General features: G+C 34.4%; 1 protein-coding gene across 1 annotated transcript; it reads left to right on the top strand.

Moving 5' to 3' along the window:
* Positions 1-9,462: 9,462 nt before the first annotated feature.
* LOC124909540 lies at positions 9,463-10,632 on the top strand. Its single transcript, XM_047450211.1, has one exon. The coding sequence runs from the start codon at positions 9,463-9,465 to the stop codon at positions 10,630-10,632; it is 1,170 nt and encodes a 389-aa protein (XP_047306167.1).
* The last annotated feature ends 8,545 nt before the right edge of the window (positions 10,633-19,177 follow it).

Genomic DNA, 19,177 nt, shown 5'->3' with positions numbered 1-19,177 from the left:
ATTATTTTATTCTTGAAAAATTGTGTACAAAATGAAACTCTGAATTCATGTCAAATATAGATTGGAATTACTACACACGTTGGGTTGGCAATACATCATTGAACAAGATGTGTTTATTCAACAAATCTTCCTAAGATAAATATATTTATCAATAATTTATTTCATTAGTTGTTTTGAATATAATGTTCAAATGAGTTAGAAATATAATTTTCTCTATATTTTAGCCACTAGATGATAGTTTCTCCTCAGAACCCATAAAGGGGAGAGTCCAGTAAACTTATGGTATAGAGTACAGACCATCCATGGAAAGCCCAGCCCAATAATCAAATTTTAAAAAATAATAATATTTATTATTTATTCTCTCCTGGACCAATCTAATTTACTGTTTATTTAAATAGTCTTTATAAAATGATATAAAAGAACATAAATCATCGTTATGAATGAAGAAGAAAATTTAAATAAAAAAGATTGTTAACTTAATCTATATATATATATAATGATGTTTAATTTTTAAAGTGTCCGGATTGCCGGGTCGAGAGTTGTGGTTAATTTGGATACTTGGTCAGATTGTGGGTTGACCCGTTTTTAAATTTAAAACGGTTAAAAATAAAATTAAAAATGCTAGAGGTATGTTTTGAACTTGAAACCTAACAAAACAAGTACAACTCTTTTACCAACTAGGCTACAAAGATTTTATATTTTAAATTCAACACTAAATTTGATAAACACGGGACGTTTTAATATTAATATAAGTTCAACTTTTTAACTAACTAATCTATATTTATATAATGATGCTTAATTTTTAAAGTGTCCGGATTGCCGGGTCGAGAGTTGTGGTTAATTTGGATACTTGGGTCGGATTGTGGGTTGACCCGACTTTAAATTTAAAACGGTTAAAAATAAAATTAAAAATGCTAGAGTTATGTTTCGAATTTACAACCTAACAAAACAAGTACAACTCTTTAACCAACTAGGCTACTAAGACTTTATATTTTAAATTCAACACCAAATTTGATAAACGCGCGACGTTTTAATATTAATATAAGTTCAACTTTTTAACTAACTAATATATAATGATGTTGAGTAAATGGATACTTTGGTCGGATTGTGGGTTGACCCACCCATAAACTTAAAACGATTAAAATAAAATTTAAAATGTTATCCGTAATTTTTTTCACGGTTTTTTATATTATTACTCGTGCAAATGCACGGGCTAAATGCTAGTTACGATAAAAGTTCTTGTCTAAGAGCGATTTTATTGTAGAGTATTTTCAGAAATAATATTCACAGAAAAATAAATAAAGAATTTACATTAACTTGTATTAGACAGATTTTTTTTAAGAATGAATAAGTTGATCAGATCTTAAGTTCTTAAAGAAAATACTTTTATATTTATTTTATTTAAGTAATGTAAAATATTATTTTACTTTTTTATTTATTAGATCTTCTTTTGTTTTGTTTTATTTTATTTTGAATGATGATTTTACTTAATGTTATTTAACCACTATTTGTAAAAATTTTAAGAAAAATAATTTGTGTTATTTAACCACTATTTGTAAAAATTTTAAGAAAAATAATTTTTGTTTCTTTAATCTAGGTTTAAATTACTGGATGAAGATTAAGAGTGATAAGAAAACTAATTTTTAGTATTAGAAAAAAAATTTGTGTGAAATATTGATAAGAGTAAAATAAATGATGTAATTATTTTGATGGAGGTAATGATGAGGATGAAAAATGTCACATTATTACTTAGCAAAGAAATATATAAGTATTTTTTAATATTAGTATAGTCAAGTATCATGGTCCGAGTTTGAGTTTTACATACTTTCTATTTTTGATCGTGTGTCAAATAATTGATAATCTCATCATATATATGTCTTCTCTTTTAAATTTACCTACATTTACATAGTCATCTCCTTAAAGGAAAAAAATTGAAAGACATTAGAGCTAATATCTAAGTTGGTATAAAAGAGAAAATTTTAACTCATTTATGGAACATAAACCTTAAAACTAGGGATGACAATGGGGCGATTCGGTTCGATGAATGACAATACCATCCCCGCCCCGAATTTACCCACCCCGCTCCGAATTTACCCACCCCGCCCCGATTCCCAACTTGGTTTTTAAATATAAACCATCCCCGCCCCGATCGGGTACGGGGTTTCCCCGCGGTGCACCGAAACCGAATAACAATTTAAATTTAAATTTAAAATATAAATAATAAAATAAAATAAAATAATTCATATATTTAGAGTTATAAATTATCAAAATATTAAATACCAAACAAAAACAACATTCAATAATAATAATTTTAAATTATTAAATACCAAAACAAATAAACTTCCAATAATAATAATGTATCAAAATATAACAAAAGCTCTAATTGGACTAAATCTCCATTCTTCATCTTCATTCTTCAATGGTTAGGATCACATTCTGTATTAATAAAAATATATATTAATAAATAAAATAAAGTATAAAATTTAAATAAACTCACATTTCTCAAACTATAAATTACTAATTTTTTTAAAAGAAAATAACATGTAATACCATTTTTTATTTGAAGAATAAAAGTGTAAATAAACTAATGAAGTATCATACTTCTCAAACTATACTAAATAAAATAATTTTACCTTCTTTTAAAAATATTAGATTACTAACATACTCTTTTCTCAAACTATTAAATAAACTAATGAAGTATCATATTATACATGAATATAATAGCAAAAGAAAATTATCGGACACAAATATTATACAAATTAAATAATAGCGATCTAAACTAATTGTTTATAATGAAAATAAAATAACTAAACTCACCTGAAATCGAAAATATCGTCGTCAAATCGAGAGAAGATGTAACAAAGATTGTGAAAGACAAAGACGAATATAGAAAACACCCTACAAAAAAGACGTGATGCCATTTTGTTTATATTAATTAGTAAAAAACAGTAAAATAATATTAGCAAAGAGTTCCTAACCTTCAAATTGAAAACACCTTTAAGATTTAAGAGAGAATCATGGATCATATATATAGAATAAAGAAGATGTAACTAAAATTAAAATAAATTCTAGAGAGAGAAATAATAATGAAGATTGAGGAAGAGGAGAGGAAGATGAAGAGATAAAAAATAAAAGATATTTAGAGATATCGTATATTAAAGATAGCGTCTAAAGGGATGGAAGATAAAAAGGTTTTCAATGAAAAAGAGAAAATTAATGATGACATTAATTAATGATTTCATTAATTAATATATTTTTATTAAATAAATATAATTATATTGTATCGGTTCGGTTCGGGGATCGGTTTGGTGCATGTAAATACCATCCCCGCCCCGAACCCCGGTCAACATATTTCGGGTTTTCCCCGATCCGCCCCGATCCCCAGTCAAAGCGGGGAAAAACCATACCAATCGGTTCGGTTCGGCTCGGTTTCAGCGGGGCGGTTTCAAATTGTCACCCCTACTTAAAACCCACAAGATTAGCTCGAGTGAATTGGTAGGTGGTTCCTAAAAGATTTAATGTTCGATTCAATTCACAAATACAACGTCGTCTTATGATAAAGGGACATTGGTGACAGAATGGATAATACTAACTTAAATAAATAAAAACTTGAGTTACATATAAAATAACTAATTTTGAAAATAATATTAGAGGAGGATTTGAAAAAAATAAAATAAAATTTTGAGGTAAGATGATTTCTTCTAAATTTAATTCTAAAAATTAAATAATGTTTTAACAAAAAGAAATAAATGAAATGATAATATATATATATATGACTAAAATAGCTTAAAAATAAAATATTAATTAATGATGTTGCAGTTGAAAAAAAAAATGCAACTCTTGCATGAGAAATTAGTTTGATTTGGGGTTATTTATAATTATTTTGAATTTTTACAAATAAGTTAAATAACAATAAATGATTAAAATTATATTATTAAATTTTATGAAAATAAAATAAGAATATTGAACCGGGTCGAAATGGAAGGGTTCTTACATGGAGAAATTTGATGGAATAACCCTCATAAGAGGGGAATTTCCACTTTTAACAGGTGATTAATAAGTTTTTCATTTTTGACCTTTTGCCAAGGCAAAAGGTCAGTTTTACCCTTTATTAAAAAAAAAAAAAAATTTGATTTTCATTCTCCCCCGTCTTCCTTTCCCCAGTTCTCCTTTCACTCCCTCTCTCTCGTTTCCAACTTCCCGAAGACGACTGATCAACCCCGAAGACGACGACGACGCCGAAGAGCCCCCGAAACATCGACGACGTCCTCTCCCTCGAACCCTCCCTCGAACCCCGACGAGCTCCGACGACAAACAAGAGCCCCCGACGAGAATCTCAACTCAAATACGTCGAATGTGAGTTTATCTTCCCCGTTTCTATCCTAGTTCTCCGTTTTATATCCATGCATGCTATAATGGAGGAATGGTTTAGGGTATTGTTTAGGTTTAGGTATGTGTTTAGGTTTAGGTAGTGTTTATTGTTTAGGTTTATTGTTTAGGTTTAGTTTTGGGTTTAAAATGCTTCTGTCGAAGGCTGTTGTAGGGTTTTAGGTTTATTGTCGATGGCGACGATGCATTTTCGCAGGCGACAGTGCATCTGTCGCAGACGATAGTGCATCTGTCGCAGACGATAGATGCATCTGTCGTCTGCGACAGATGCACTGTCGTCTGCGACAGATGCATCTGTCGCCTGCGACAGATGCACTGTCGCCTGCGACAGATGCACTGTCGCCTGCGACAGATGCACTGTCGTCTGCGAAAAATGTCACATTTCCTTTAAATTAGTGGTATTTACTTTCATTATTCTGACTTATTGATTTTTTGTAGATGGCACCAACCAAATGCAAAAACAAAACTGTAATTGAGAACTTTCCTGGACGTGTTTCATGGAAATCTACTTGCACCTGCTTGTTAAAGACCAAGGACAAGTTTAATCACTTTGGTCTTATGGAAAGGGCTATGAAGAGTCAATTTCAGTATCTATTGAAAGCCCCGACTGTCATTTTCTCAGGAACAATAATCCACCAGATGTTGATCAGGAAAAGCAGCTCCAATTCGAAGGGAATAAGTTTCTTAGTCAATGGTCAGCAGCTTTACTGGGGCATGAAGGAATATGCCTTGGTAACAGGCCTAAATTTTGGAAGATTTCCTGTCATTGAAAACTGGAACGCTGAAGAAATTCCACCTCTAGTCCATAAATACTTTGGTGGCAAAACAGTTGTTAAAGTGACAGAAGTTCAAAGTGTTTTCCTCAACTGCTCTGAGAAGGAAGATGCATGGAAGCTTGGGCTCATCAACCTTATCTACCAGTGTCTCTTTGGATCTGATAATAGGAAGAGGGTATGTTTTAAGATCTTCAGCATGGTGGAGGATATGGAAATGTTCCTTCAATTTCCATGGGGAAAGGTGTCATTCAATTCAACTTTGAAGGGTATTGACAAGGACATGAAACATCTTCGGCAGCTATATGTGGAGAAGAAGGAAACTTGCAAGGGGAACTGTGATGTTGCTTATACTATTAGTGGCTTCGCCATAGCCTTCCAAGTTTGGACATATTTGGTTATGAAGACATTTGTCCCCAAATTTGCGGATATGATCGAGGAAAAACATACATGCCCAAGGATATTACTTTTTACAGCCTCCAGAAGCAACACCAACACTAGCCAAGAGGTATCCAATGCCCTTTTCAAATGCAATGTTTTTAACAAGATTCATGAGTCTGAGGAAGAGAAGAGGAACTACTGTGGGGATGACTTTGAAGAAATGGGAGATTACATTTATGATGATTTATTTGAGGTGGATGGTAGGAAGAGAAAGAATGAAGATGGTACTCCCAAACAAATGCCCAAGAGGAGAACAATTAAAAGGACAGCAATTAAAATGATCGAGTCTAGTGATGAATCTAGCGAAGACAGCTCTCGGTCTACTACTCGTGAATCAACCCATGTCCCTTCAGCAACGAGTCCTCAAAAGAAAGAAGACAGTTCTCCTACTAGGCAAGACAAGTTTGACAATCCGGTGACTAAAGCCCAGAATGATGACAAGTTTGATGAGCTTACAAAGGATGTGAAGGAGTTGACAAGGGATGTGAAGGAGCTGAAAACTGAAATGAAGGTAATGAAAGAGGATCAACGGGTTATGTTCAAACACATAATCCAATTATTGGATGAAATAAAACAACAAAAGAATGATGTTTCTGCTGCTGATATGAATGATGTTGGGTTGGAGGATGCTGTTGCTGCTACTGATATGAATGATGTGGAGAAGGATTTGGAAATCAACAAAGATGTTGCTGATGAGAATGATGATGTTGATGATCTGCCGAATGAAAAAGAAGATGCTGCTGATATGAATGATGTTGGGTTGGAGGATGCTGTTGTTGATGGTTTGGAGATGATAACCAATGATGATGTTGGGTTGGAGGATGCTGTTGTTGATGGTTTGGAGATGATAAACAATGCTGCTGTTGTTGATGATGACAAAGATTCTTCTGCTGTTGATGGTTTGGAGATCAACAAAGAAGCTGTTGTTGATGATGATCAAAACAAGGATGCTTCTGCTGTTGATGGTTTAGAGATGAACAAAGAAGCTGTTGAAACTGTTGAAACTGCTGTTGTTGAAATTGATGATGAAGAGGTTGTTGATGAAGAGGCTGTTGATGGTTTGGAGATCAACAATGAAGCCGAGCAGAATGAAAACAAAGTTGAAGAGGCTGAAAACAAAGTTGAAGAGGCTGTTGATGAAGAGGTTGTTGATGATTTGGAGATCAACAAAGAAGCCGAGCAGAATGTAAACAAAGATGAAGAGGCTGAAAACAAAGTTGAAGAGGCTGTTGATGAAGAGGTTGTTGATGGTTTGGAGATCAACAAAGAAGCCGAGCAGAATGTAAACAAAGATGAAGAGACTGCAGCTGTTGTTGATAAGAATGCTGAGTTGGGAAAGAAAGAATTGGCCACGAAGAAGAAGAGGAAGGTAGTTTTGGCCAAAAATAGGTTGGGCAAGAAAAGGAAGATGAATGAAGAGGCTGACATGGGAAAGAAGAATGATGAAGAGGATGACATGGGAAAGAAGACTGATGAAGAGGCTGAGTTGGGAAAGAAGAAGGATGATGATGTATTGGTATTGACTCCAACAAGATTTCAGGGACAGAGTTTTCGGAGAAAGAAGAGGTCCACACAATTGGGGAACTATACAGATCCTAATGGAAAATCCTTTAAACTCATTGATCCAGTAACTGTAAATCCTCTTTTAGATTATGATAGTGAACTGTTGGATGATTTGAAACAATGGATGAAGCTGGAGGATGATGACAAGATAAATCTGGTTCTTTTCCATGCTGGTCGAGAATTGTTTAACAGAATGTCGAGGCCTCAGAATTGGCTACATGATCAGGTAAGTTTTTGTTGTTGAAACTGTTTTTTTGGGTATTGTATTAACAGGAGGTTAAAGAGAAATAGCAGGAAGTGCATCTGTCGCAGGCGACAGTGCATCTGTCGCAGGCGACAGTGCATCTGTCGCAGGCGAAATGCATCTGGCGCATGCGACAGATGCATCGTCGTCTGCGACAGATGCACTGTCGCCTGCGACAGATGCATTTCCTGCTATTTCTCTTCATGTTCTGTGCTTAATTCATTCGATGCTCTGTGCTTACTTCATTTTCTCGAATCTGTCGCAGGAGATAGATGCAGCATGTTACATTCTTAAAAAAAGAGTTGCCAATTTTCCCAAGACTTATCAACCGATGGATTTCTCAATATGTGACTGTAATGTCTCTACGAGGTTGTCGTTACGTTATTCAAAGTTCTCCAAAAATCCACAAACATACACATTCGACGATGACTTGATGGAATATTTCAGGGGTGATGAAGAAAAATTGATGACTTCTTGGATGATTGTAGATAAGATATATTTCCTTATGAATCTTAATATGAAGCATTGGGTCCTTTGTGAGGTGCAACTACAAGATTGGTGCATCAATGTTTATGACTGCGAACAAGGATTTATCAAAAAGAATCACTATGACAAGTTCATGAAACCACTATGTGAAATGATTCCATATCTCTTTCTATTTGGAACGACCGAGTTTGACAGGATCAAGTATCCTAAGTTCAGTTTGGAAGGAATGTCATATGTTGTAATACCACACCCAAGAGTCCCCAAGTGCACGAAGAGTGGAGACTGTGGTCTTTTTACAATCATGTATTTGGAGTACCTTACTGCAAAATTGGATATATCAGCTGTGACATCAGAGAACATTGTTTTTTGGAGACAAAAATGGGCAGTTAGGTTGTTCCACCATATAATAGACCCATAGAAAATGAACATAATTTAGCTATGTATATTTTTGAATGTAAACCTTATGTATTTATTTTTGAATGTAATTTAGTTTGCTATTTTGAATTCAAATATAATATAGTATATATATATATATATAATTAAGCACAAAACAAAAATGAAATGCATCTGGCGCAGCGCCAGATGCATTTCCCGCCTGCGACAGTGCATCTCCATCAAAGAGTAGAAAAACACCAACATTCATGTGATCTGCAATTGAAAAAAATTCAACGAAGTCAGTGACAGTGACCAGTCAGTGATAATTGCAAGGAGGAAAATTCAGGGAGGAAAATGCAAGGAGGAAAATGCATCTGTCGCAGGCGACAGTGCATCTGTCGCAGACGACAGTGCATCTGTCGCAGGCGGGAAATGCATCTGGCGCATGTTCGTCACCTTCGTCGGATGTATATTTCACTGTAAAACAAATCAGCCAAGCTCTAAAACCATTATTCCATGACCTAACCTACATCCTAGACTCTAAACAACAAAACCCTAAAACGACGAACGTCTAACCTGAATGTTGAAGACGATCGTCGATGATGAAGGAAGGATCCGTTGATGATGAAGGAAGCTTGATGATGAAGGAAGTTTGATGATGAAGAACCTTGATGAAGGAAGCTTGATGATGAAGAACCTTGATGAAGGAAGGACGGGGAAAGGACGGTTGGTGGAGAGGAGGGAAATGGGTGAAGATAGTGACATTTCAGTAACTGAAATGCGCACTACTGAATTAAATTTTATTTTATTTATTTATTTATTTATTTTTTTAATAAAGGGTAAAACTGACCTTTTGCCTTGGCAAAAGGTAAAAAATGAAAAACTTATTAAACACATGTTAAAAGTGGAAATTCGAGGGTTATTCCATCAAATTTCCCCTTACATGTAGGGTTTCCTTTTTCCATTCATTCACTCATTTTCGTTTTCTTCTTGCATTTTGTTCAATCTCAGCTGCGAAACAGGTAGAAGAAGAAGAAGAATCATAAGTGAAGCAGAGACGCCGCCGGCTGTTGATTCCACCGTCTGCTAATCTAAGCGCTTACGAGGTACATTTTGATTCTTGAGAGCCAAATTTGGTTTTAAACATCCTATAAACGAAACAAAGCCCTAAACTTCATACCCTTTCCTTCAATGTGGATGATATTAAAAAATCTACCAATTCGAAGCCTAAATGGCAATGGAATCGAAAGAGGCCATTTGCAGATCAGGGTTAAGCTTTTTGCAGCGTCATTCTCAACGAAGCATATACAGTCATTTAGAGAGACTTATCTCATGTCCTATTTTAATTTGTCTTCAAAAGAAGCTCTATCTATATCTCGTAAGGTAAAATTTCGATCAGCAGACCAACCGGATTCCGTCGTTGCACTTCTTAAAAGCCATGAATTCAATGATACACAAATTCTCAAGCTTATTAAGTCATGCCCACAGATTCTCGGTTGTAGTCCCTCAAATATCATTTTGCCCAAATTGAATTTCTTTTATTCATTAGGCTTATCAATTGCTAAACTCCCATCTTTCATGTCATCTAGTCCTAATGTATTGACAATGAGCCTTGAGAATCGGATTATTCCTTTTCACAAGTTCATGAAAACTGTGATTGGTTTGGACGATTTTGAAACTGCTGGAGCTATTGTAAAAGCCTCATGGGCCAATAACAAAGACAGTGTTCAGACTTTTTCTTCCAATGTTGCACTTCTGAGAAAACTTGATGTTCCTAAATCGCCATTGGTTCGTTTAATTAGGAATCATACAGCTGTCCTTTTGAGAAACCACGACAGTTTTAAGGAGAAAGTGGATGAGGTTATTAAGATTGGATTCGATCCATTGAAGGCAACGTTTTGCATTGCCTTACAGTTGATATCTCAATTCAGCAAGAAGGTTTTGGAAGTTAAAGTTAAAACTTACTCAAAATATGGGTGGTCTGAAAACGATTTGAAAATGGCTTTCAAGAGCAATCCTTTATGCATGGCTTTGTCCGAGGAAAACATATGCAGGAAGATGGAATTTCTCGTGAATGAATTTGGGGTGAAGGCGATTGATATCGCTAAGTGCCCTACGGTTCTCCTCTTGAGTATGGAGAAAAGGGTCAAGCCGAGGTGTTTGATCATGAAAGTTCTTATGGGGAAGGGTTTGTTGGAGAGAGAAGTTGCGATTTCGTCTATATTGTGCCCTAGAAACGAAGTGTTTATCGAAAGGTTTGTTTCTAAATATGAGAAAGATGTTCCCGAATTGCTAGATATTCTTCATGGCAAAATGGGTATTTCTGAAATATCTGGATTCTTGGATGAGAATAAAACGTGAGTTGCCAGAGAATTCATTATTGTTTTAGGTTATCATTAATCAGAACAATGTTAGTATTGAAAGTCTGTCAAATTATTCTTAAAAAGAAATCATCCAAAAGAAACATTTGTTTGTTGTTTTGTTCATCTTCCAGTAATTACAGTCTAAACCCTTTTCATGTTTGTTGTTATGCTTAGAACCTTTCGGTGACTTTAATGATGCATACTTTGTCGTGCCATCATAACATTATCAAAAGCTCCATTCATTGGTGAGAAATCTTGAGAATAGCCTTAGTGAGTATGGTTATAAGCAACTTTGATATGATCTTGTAAACGACATTGCAAAGGCTAATTGGTCTCAAGTTTTTTATTTTTACTAGCATTTTTAGGAATAAGACCAAGGACAGTTGAATTCTTTCCTTAATGAAATTGTTTTGTCTGAAATTGTTGTTTTAACTTTACCATCCTAATTGTGGAATCAACTATGAATGATCAAAACCTTTTGCAGTGGTACAAAAATAGAAACTTGAGGAAACGATTGCAAAACAAGGTGAAGTGGAGGTTGTCCTATAGGTTCCGTCTTGACATATGCACCATATGAATTGAATGTAACCCCTTTGTTGTTATATGAATTGGCTTACTTTCACCATAGACAAATATGTAGAGAATAACTACTTGTGATCGCTTTTGACTGAATTCATGAGAATTTGGGAGATTGAGAAAATAATTAATACTAACCACCAAAGATTTGCTGGATTGATAAATGAGAGGTTATATTAGACAATGCTTGTAAAGAAGGGAGAAACAGTATCATAAATCTAGAAGGGACACAATAAACCAGAACAATGTTAAATCATCCAAAATAAGCAAAATGTTTTGTTCATCTGCAAGTAATTATAGTCTCCCTTTTCATGTTTTGCTTGTGTTTGCTTCAATTACTGTCGAGGCCAAACTGAATGTGTTTGATTCAATACTTTCAAGGCCAATCCAATCTGAATGTGTATGATTCAATTAATGTCGATGCCAAATCCAAACTGAATGGTCATGGATGGTCTCCTAATATGTCAGAATTGGTCTCACAAGTTTGAATATGTTTAAGGCGAGTTAAAACTTATTTTGATTGTTATTTACTTGTTGCTTGTATTCCTTAGCTTGTTGCTTGCATTCCTTAGTTTGTTATGATGTTAAAAATCAAGTTTAGGGTTTGTCTATCTTGATTCTTGAACTCATGTTGATTTTTCCCTATTTTGAGTTTTTAATTAAACAACGTTAATTCGTTTACCAAATAAATAAAAAATCCAAACTGATTGTTAGAATGTAGTTTATCTTATGGTTTCAAGTGGATCAGGAGAAAAATACCGGTTTGTTAAGCTGAATGGTTAACAGATTTGGAAAGACTTCATCTTTTGCTTCATCACTCGAAGTAGAAATTGGGTAAGTTTCATAATTCATATCCTTTGTAAATAATAGGGATTTGATTGTAAATAATAGTAGACTTAACGTTTTTTAATTAAACAACGTTAATTCGTTTACCAAATAAATAAAAAATTCAAACTGATTGTTAGAATGTAGTTTATCTTATGGTTTCAAGTGGATCAGGAGAAAAGTACCGGTTTGTTAAGCTGAATGATTAACAGATTTGGAAAGACTTCATCTTTTGCTTCATCACTCGAAGTAGAAATTGGGTAAGTTTCATAATTCATATCTTTTGTAAATAATAGGGATTTGATTGTAAATAATAGTAGACTTAACGTTTTTTAATTAAACAACGTTAATTCGTTTATCAAATAAATAAAAAATCCAAACTGATTGAATGTAGTTTATCTTATGGTTTCAAGTGGATCAGGAGAAAAATACCGGTTTGTTAAGTTGAATGATTAACAGATTTGGAAAAATACCGGTTTGTTAAGTTGAATGATTAACAGATTTGGAAAGACTTCATCTTTTGCTTCATCACTCGAAGTAGAAATTGGGTAAGTTTCATAATTCATATCCTTTGTAAATAATAGGGATTTGATTGTAAATAATAGTAGACTTAACGTTTTTTAATTAAACAACGTTAATTCGTTTACCAAATAAATAAAAAATCCAAACTGATTGTTAGAATGTAGTTTATCTTATGGTTTCAAGTGGATCAGGAGAAAAATACCGGTTTGTTAAGCTGAATGATTAACAGATTTGGAAAAACTTCATCTTTTGCTTCATCACTCGAAGTAGAAATTGGGTAAGTTTCATAATTCATATCCTTTGTAAATAATAGGGATTTGGGATAATTTTTAGCTCTTCAAATACAACCATGTCTGATTTTGCTTCCTTCTTATACTATTCTACTCTGAAATATATTTTAATATATATTTTTTTATTTAATTTTTTTATTTTTTTCCTTTGTTCAATTTTGTAATTTTATTAAATATATTTTTAATATTTTTAGTTTATTTTTATTTAATTTAATAATATTTAAATTATATAAACTTGTTGATATACAATCATATTTTTTATTTAAAAAAGTTAATGTATATTAAAAATAATAAAATTCGTTTAAGCACAACAATAAAACAAGACATGAAAATAAATAAAAATTAAAATTAAAATATAAAAAAACGTTATTTATTAGGTTATTAAGTTCGTAAGTTTTCGAGAAAAACAATTAACTCCCAACGGACTCTATCGATTTTCTGAATGAATATCAAAAAACATCATAATAATAACATTATTAATGATACGCATCGAACGACTTCGATTAGTGAAAGCTTGATGATTTTTTTCTAATCAGATAATCTACTAAAAAATAATTGAGATGCTAACCCAATTATCTATGCCTGTAATATTAGTCGCATCAATTCAATTTTCTTAACAATTACCTAAAGACTTGGACATCACCCAATGAATCCTAGTGATACGCTACAAAAGACTCTAGATACTAGCCATCCCTCGACAATATAAAAATAAGTGAGTTGTCGATTCAACTTTATTGTGACACAACTTCTCCCTTTTTGATTATTTACTTTAAATATTCAAAACTTGTAATTGTTGGCCGCTTAAGTTAATTAACATATTTAAATAGTTAATTAATACTACTACTTAATTAACTATTTTTACTTATCAATTTCTCCTTTTTTGATTATTTAGAATAAATATTCAAAATTAGGCGGTTTTATAATTTAAATCAGTTTAGGATTTATTGTAATCTAACAATCCTAAAATATTTCTAAGGAAAGTAAACATAGACTCGAGAAGTGGCTTCGTGAGGATGTTAGTCACTTCATTCTTGTTCCCTTCATATGTTGTGTCTGTCAACAGCCGGTTGTCCGGATGCAATGCTGTTTCTTCCAAGCTTCTCTCTTGATTTACCTGCATTCATATACAATAGAGAATCTGGTCCCCATTTTTCTTTGGGTTCGTGGCTTATTAGTCCTTTAGGAATCCATACTTTGATTATTTTAATGGACTTCCCATTGTGTGTGTATAGTGTATCTACATGTTGATGATTCTTTAAAGGATGATTATTGGTAAACATCTCTTGACTTTCTGTCAAGTTTTTCTTTGTCATTCAAACTGGATGTCCTTCTCTCAGGTTTCAGCCATCTTGAAGTTGGCTTTAAATAAATCATTTCATCATTTAAAGTTAAATCATTGCAGCTTGTAATTTCTTCCTTGAGCTTCTCATTCTCAGATGAGATCTAACTTATTTTATTTTTCAAGACATCATTTTCATTGTTTTGAAAGAAAGATCCTGTACTGTCAGATTTGAAATCACATACCTCAATGTTACCTGCCATGAAACGGTTGACCGCTCCTTCATCACTTTCACATGATGAGCTGTCGCTAGATGACCTCTTAAAAAGTTGAATCAGCTCCTCCCATATTTCTTTGGCAGTGAAGTATGACCTGATTTTTGCGACCCGAGACTGATTTACTGCTCGTTCTTGACCTCTCAATAAAAGCATTCTGTTGAATAGAAAACTTCTGTCAACTTACAGAATCTCACTACTCACATAGAATCAATGAAATGATTATACACTTTGATACTTTTGAACAGATTGTAAGAATAGTAGACTTGATAACTTTTTGTAACTTCATGATTTCAACTCTTGCAACTGTTCAAACTTGTGATTCCATAACTATTTTCTTAACTATATCTTTTGATCTTCACCTTCTCCTTTTATAGTGGAAATATGACAACGGTCATATTTCTCTTTCAACGAATACCTCCAAGGTAATCCTTGAATCTGATTGGTTGGTCAAAAGGAGCCGCAATGCATTAAATGCGGTTGATGCTTCCAAGGAAGAAATATAGCCAACCATTTTTGTCTTCACTTGAGTTTATTAGCTGGTCGGTTGGACAGATCTCGGCTACTTGGAGGCTGATTTTAGACTTATACCAGAATAGGTATATCTACACACTTGATAGTCTTCTGCTGCCTACAGTCTATCAATAGACTTGTATCAAATAGGAAATAACACAGTCTTCATATTTGAAAGACTCCTTCTGCCTATTTCCAAAGAGAACCTATTGCATCAAAATAGAAACTTGCAGTAGTTCTATATCTTTGATTTTATCTTGATTAATCTTCCCGTTAGAATTGTACGGTCATTTAAGATTGAGCTAATATTTTGAGCCGACCGGACAACATATCGGTTTGCTACTTTGACCGGTTGACTAATTCTACCGCCGAGGATAGGAAATCGATCTTCAAAAGAATGTTCACCGATCCTAAAGTTGAGCCGAACTGGTCTTCTACTGTGACTTATAGAATGTATTAATTTTGAGAGTCCCAGTTTGTGTCGCTTTTATGGTATCGGTTCGACCGACCAATCTTGAAGATGTAATCGCTCCCAGCTTTTCCTGCACCAAAGGTTGAATTTAATTAAGTTCTTTAGATAGTTAATTACTTATTAATTTACTATCTAATTTATCTAACAATTAATATTAGTTGGCCATATCGAGATTTGAGCTAGTCTTCTTATATAACGTGACTCTCTAAGAGTATTCTTAGGGTTAAAATCTCAATTTTGATTGGTTGCACGACGTCCATACCGTAAACCAAGTAGTAGAGAGTTTCATCCATCGAGGTTCGAGCGGTTGTACGTGTTAGGATTGGGGACGCCCTTGGAGGACCGGGGTGTTTCCAGTTTTAGGAAGGGTGACCGCTTACAACAACACAACACACTTTGGTGATAGTCCGGTTAGAGACTATGACCGTTCTCAGCACTACGCAAACTGTCACAGACTCTTGAACCGGGTTCAAGAGCGGAAATGTCTGTTTCAGTCTAAAGCAACGTATGCGACTTAGTTTTGATGAGATTAACAAGGAATCAGTTAGATGGAATATATGGACCAGTTTGGTTAAGGATTATGTTTAGGTTGGTAATAGTTCGGTTTTTAGAGTGAGTAAGCCGGAAATAAAAGAAATGACATGAGACAAGATTTTTTATGAATGTTCGGAGCAAACCCTCCTACGTCACCCCTTCTTCTCAAGTTATGAGAAGGATCTCCACTAACTTTCAATATTACAACAATTACACTGCCGGTCGAGCCTAACTCGCTACTCGCCGGTTACACCAACTCACTCTTGATGTAATACAATAACACAACACAACAATAGTTTTCGGTAAATGACACAACGGTTTTGGATCGCGCGTGAGATTTCTTTATCTCTCTAAGATTTTCGTAACTTGTTGTTAATGAGGTCGCTTCGTCTTCCTTTTATAGTGAAGAGTCTTCCAACGGTTACTTTCTTCTCTCACCGTGGGATTGGTTAATTCAGAGTCACGCCGGTGCAGAGAGGTTGCTTGCACGTTTCACCTTCCTAACACTTGGCAAGCATGCAAATACTCCTCAGGTAAAGATGACGTAGCCGGTTTGCAAATTCGAACACGTGTCAGGCATGCACCCTCCGACTGTCGAAGTCGGATCAGTAAATCATCATTGTTTTTATCGCATGTTTCTGATCGGATCTTATCTTCTTTTATTTCTCCGAGACACGTCTATTTCGTCATATTATGTCATCTCTGTAGATTTTAGTTTCCGGTTGACTCTTACATAGTATAGTCCGACTGGGATGTGGACTTTTCTTTGCTAGCCGGTCCCTTGAGAATATTGAAACCGGTTCCTCTTGATCTTGACTTGATCACTTGGAACTGGATTTCTTTGAAGTGTTCTTCAGCCGGTTTGTGAGGCTCCAGTTGATTTATGCAGTTCGATCTGTTCCTGCACATAGAAGTTAATAGTTGTTTAGTTTTCTGGCCGGTTCCAAAAATTAACTTTACTTATTTTTTCTATCAATTTCTCCCTTTTTGATTATTTAGAATAAATATTCAAAACTTGTAATGTATGGCCGGTTTGAAAATTAACTTTCTTAATTTTTCTATTAGTACGGTATCCCCATATGGCGTATGGTAGATTCTCATGCTAGTCCTTATACATGATGATCAACTTCTTGATGATCTTAATTAGGTTTTTGTTTGCCACTTCGACCGCACCATTGGGTTGGGGTCTATAGGGCGATGACTTATGATGCTTGATCTTGAACTTGTCAAGCAATTGCAATACTTTTCCTTAGAATTGTCGATTGTTGTCTGAAATTAGGGCATGAGGAATTCCATATCTAGCAATGATGCTAGTTCGGATGAACTTTTCCACTTGAGATGATTTCAAGACCATGTAGGAGGATGCTTCAAACTATTTGGTGAAGTAGTTAATGGCGACGAGTATGAACTCATGTTCATTTGACGCATGTTGATAGATTTTCCCGACGACGTCAATGACCCATGTAGAAAAGGCCAAGGGAATATCATGTTGTAGAGGAACGAAGCTGGTGTATACTTCAGTTTAGCATAAATTTGGCATTGATGACAACTCCTTACATAACTCATACATTCTTGTTCGAGGTTTTAAAAATAGTATCCTAAATAAAGTATTTTTTTGGCTAAAGTCATTCCATTCATCTGTGGACTGTATGTCCCTACATGTAATTCTTCCATGATCCTCTTGGATTCCAGACTATCTATGTAGAGCATGTTTTGACCTTCGAATGATCGACAGTAAAGCCTATTGACGATCAAGCATAGTTAGTGGAATATTAGCGTAACGTCCGTCGTTCCTTGGCTCGGAAGTGGGAAGGATATTCTCTGTACCCAATATATTTCTAGAGAGTATCATTCCAGGGTTTAACAACGTTCTCACAAGAAGTTATTACTTCCTTTTTAAAAGCAGGTCGTTGCTTTTATTGGATATTTAACAGTTTGACTTTAATTCTGTCAAGAATTTGAGTCATGTCTGCCAAAGTAGCCAAGGCATCCACGAAGCGATTTTGGCTTCTTGGAGCGTGAACAAATGATACCTGATCAAAAAATTTTATGAGTTTGGTCAGGTGGGCGTGGTAAGGTTTCAAGTTTTCCTCTTTCACTTACCACGTGCCATTGTCTTGGGATATAACAAAGTTAGAGTCACCAATGACTTCTAACTCAATTGCCCCTTTTTATATGCTAATTTGAGACCCGGGAGGTATGCCTCGTATTCGGCCTCGTTATTGGTGACAAGATATTTGAGTTTTATAGATATTAGGTTGTACGTCCCTTTCGGGTCAACTAATAAAAACCCAATTTCGTAACCCTACTTTCCGGAAGCTCCGTCAAACATCAATTTCCATGTGTCTGATGTTATACTGATAATTCCATCGTCGGGAAATTTAAGTTCATCTTCTGACTCAACAATGATTGGTATGTCATCAAGGAAGTTCACAATAATGTATAACGTATTGGTTATGTCATATTCGGATAACATCATCATCCATTTAGCTAGCCTTGGTGACAGTAAGGTTTGTTGGAATAAGAAGTGGATCGGGTCTAGTCTTGATACCAACTTGATGGGAGTGGACTTGCATGTAGTGCCTCAACCTTTTGGTGACCCATTCTAAGGCCCAAATATTTTCTCAACTGGAGTGTAATTAAGTTCACACCCAGTGATCCTCTTACTGATGTAGTATGCAACCGTTTCAAGTTTTTCCTCGTTTTCTTGAGCCATCTAATACAATAAGGTATATAATGAGATAAATGCCGACTTTGGGCGACATGAGTATACGAAGGGATTTTAAATAATCATTGATTCTTTCAAATGCTTATTGATAGTTTTCATCCCATGCAAACTTTTGGTATTTCTTCAGTAGCTTAAATAGCGGATCGCATGGCATTGTAAGTAGGGATGGCAATGAGGCGTTTAGGGTGAGGAATGCATTTACCATCCCCACCTCATTTTTATTTTGGGAATTGTTTTAATACCATCTCCTCCCTGTTCGGTTTCAAAGAATCACTGTAGGGAACCGTTAATAAAATATGAAAAAATAAAATAAAAAATTTAACAATAAAATTATATAAACGAATTTTTAATATAATATATTGTAATATATTGAAATTTTATACTATTATAAAGAAATAAACTTACTACAATAATAAAATATAATGAATAAATAAAAATATTGATGATTTAATATATTTAATTATATTTATAGTGGTCGAGGCATAATCAGGGTGAGATCGGGGCGGGAAACACAAATACCATTCCCGCC

The sequence above is a fragment of the Impatiens glandulifera genome, chromosome 7 (assembly GCF_907164915.1).
Source record: "Impatiens glandulifera chromosome 7, dImpGla2.1, whole genome shotgun sequence".
NCBI classification, from domain to species: domain Eukaryota; kingdom Viridiplantae; phylum Streptophyta; class Magnoliopsida; order Ericales; family Balsaminaceae; genus Impatiens; species Impatiens glandulifera.
This window is presented reverse-complemented; position numbering and strand designations above follow the sequence as displayed.

Bases quoted from the DNA above. Each gene is read 5' to 3' on its own strand.
- LOC124909540 (XM_047450211.1), top strand. From the start codon at position 9,463: ATGTGGATGATATTAAAAAATCTACCAATTCGAAGCCTAAATGGCAAT.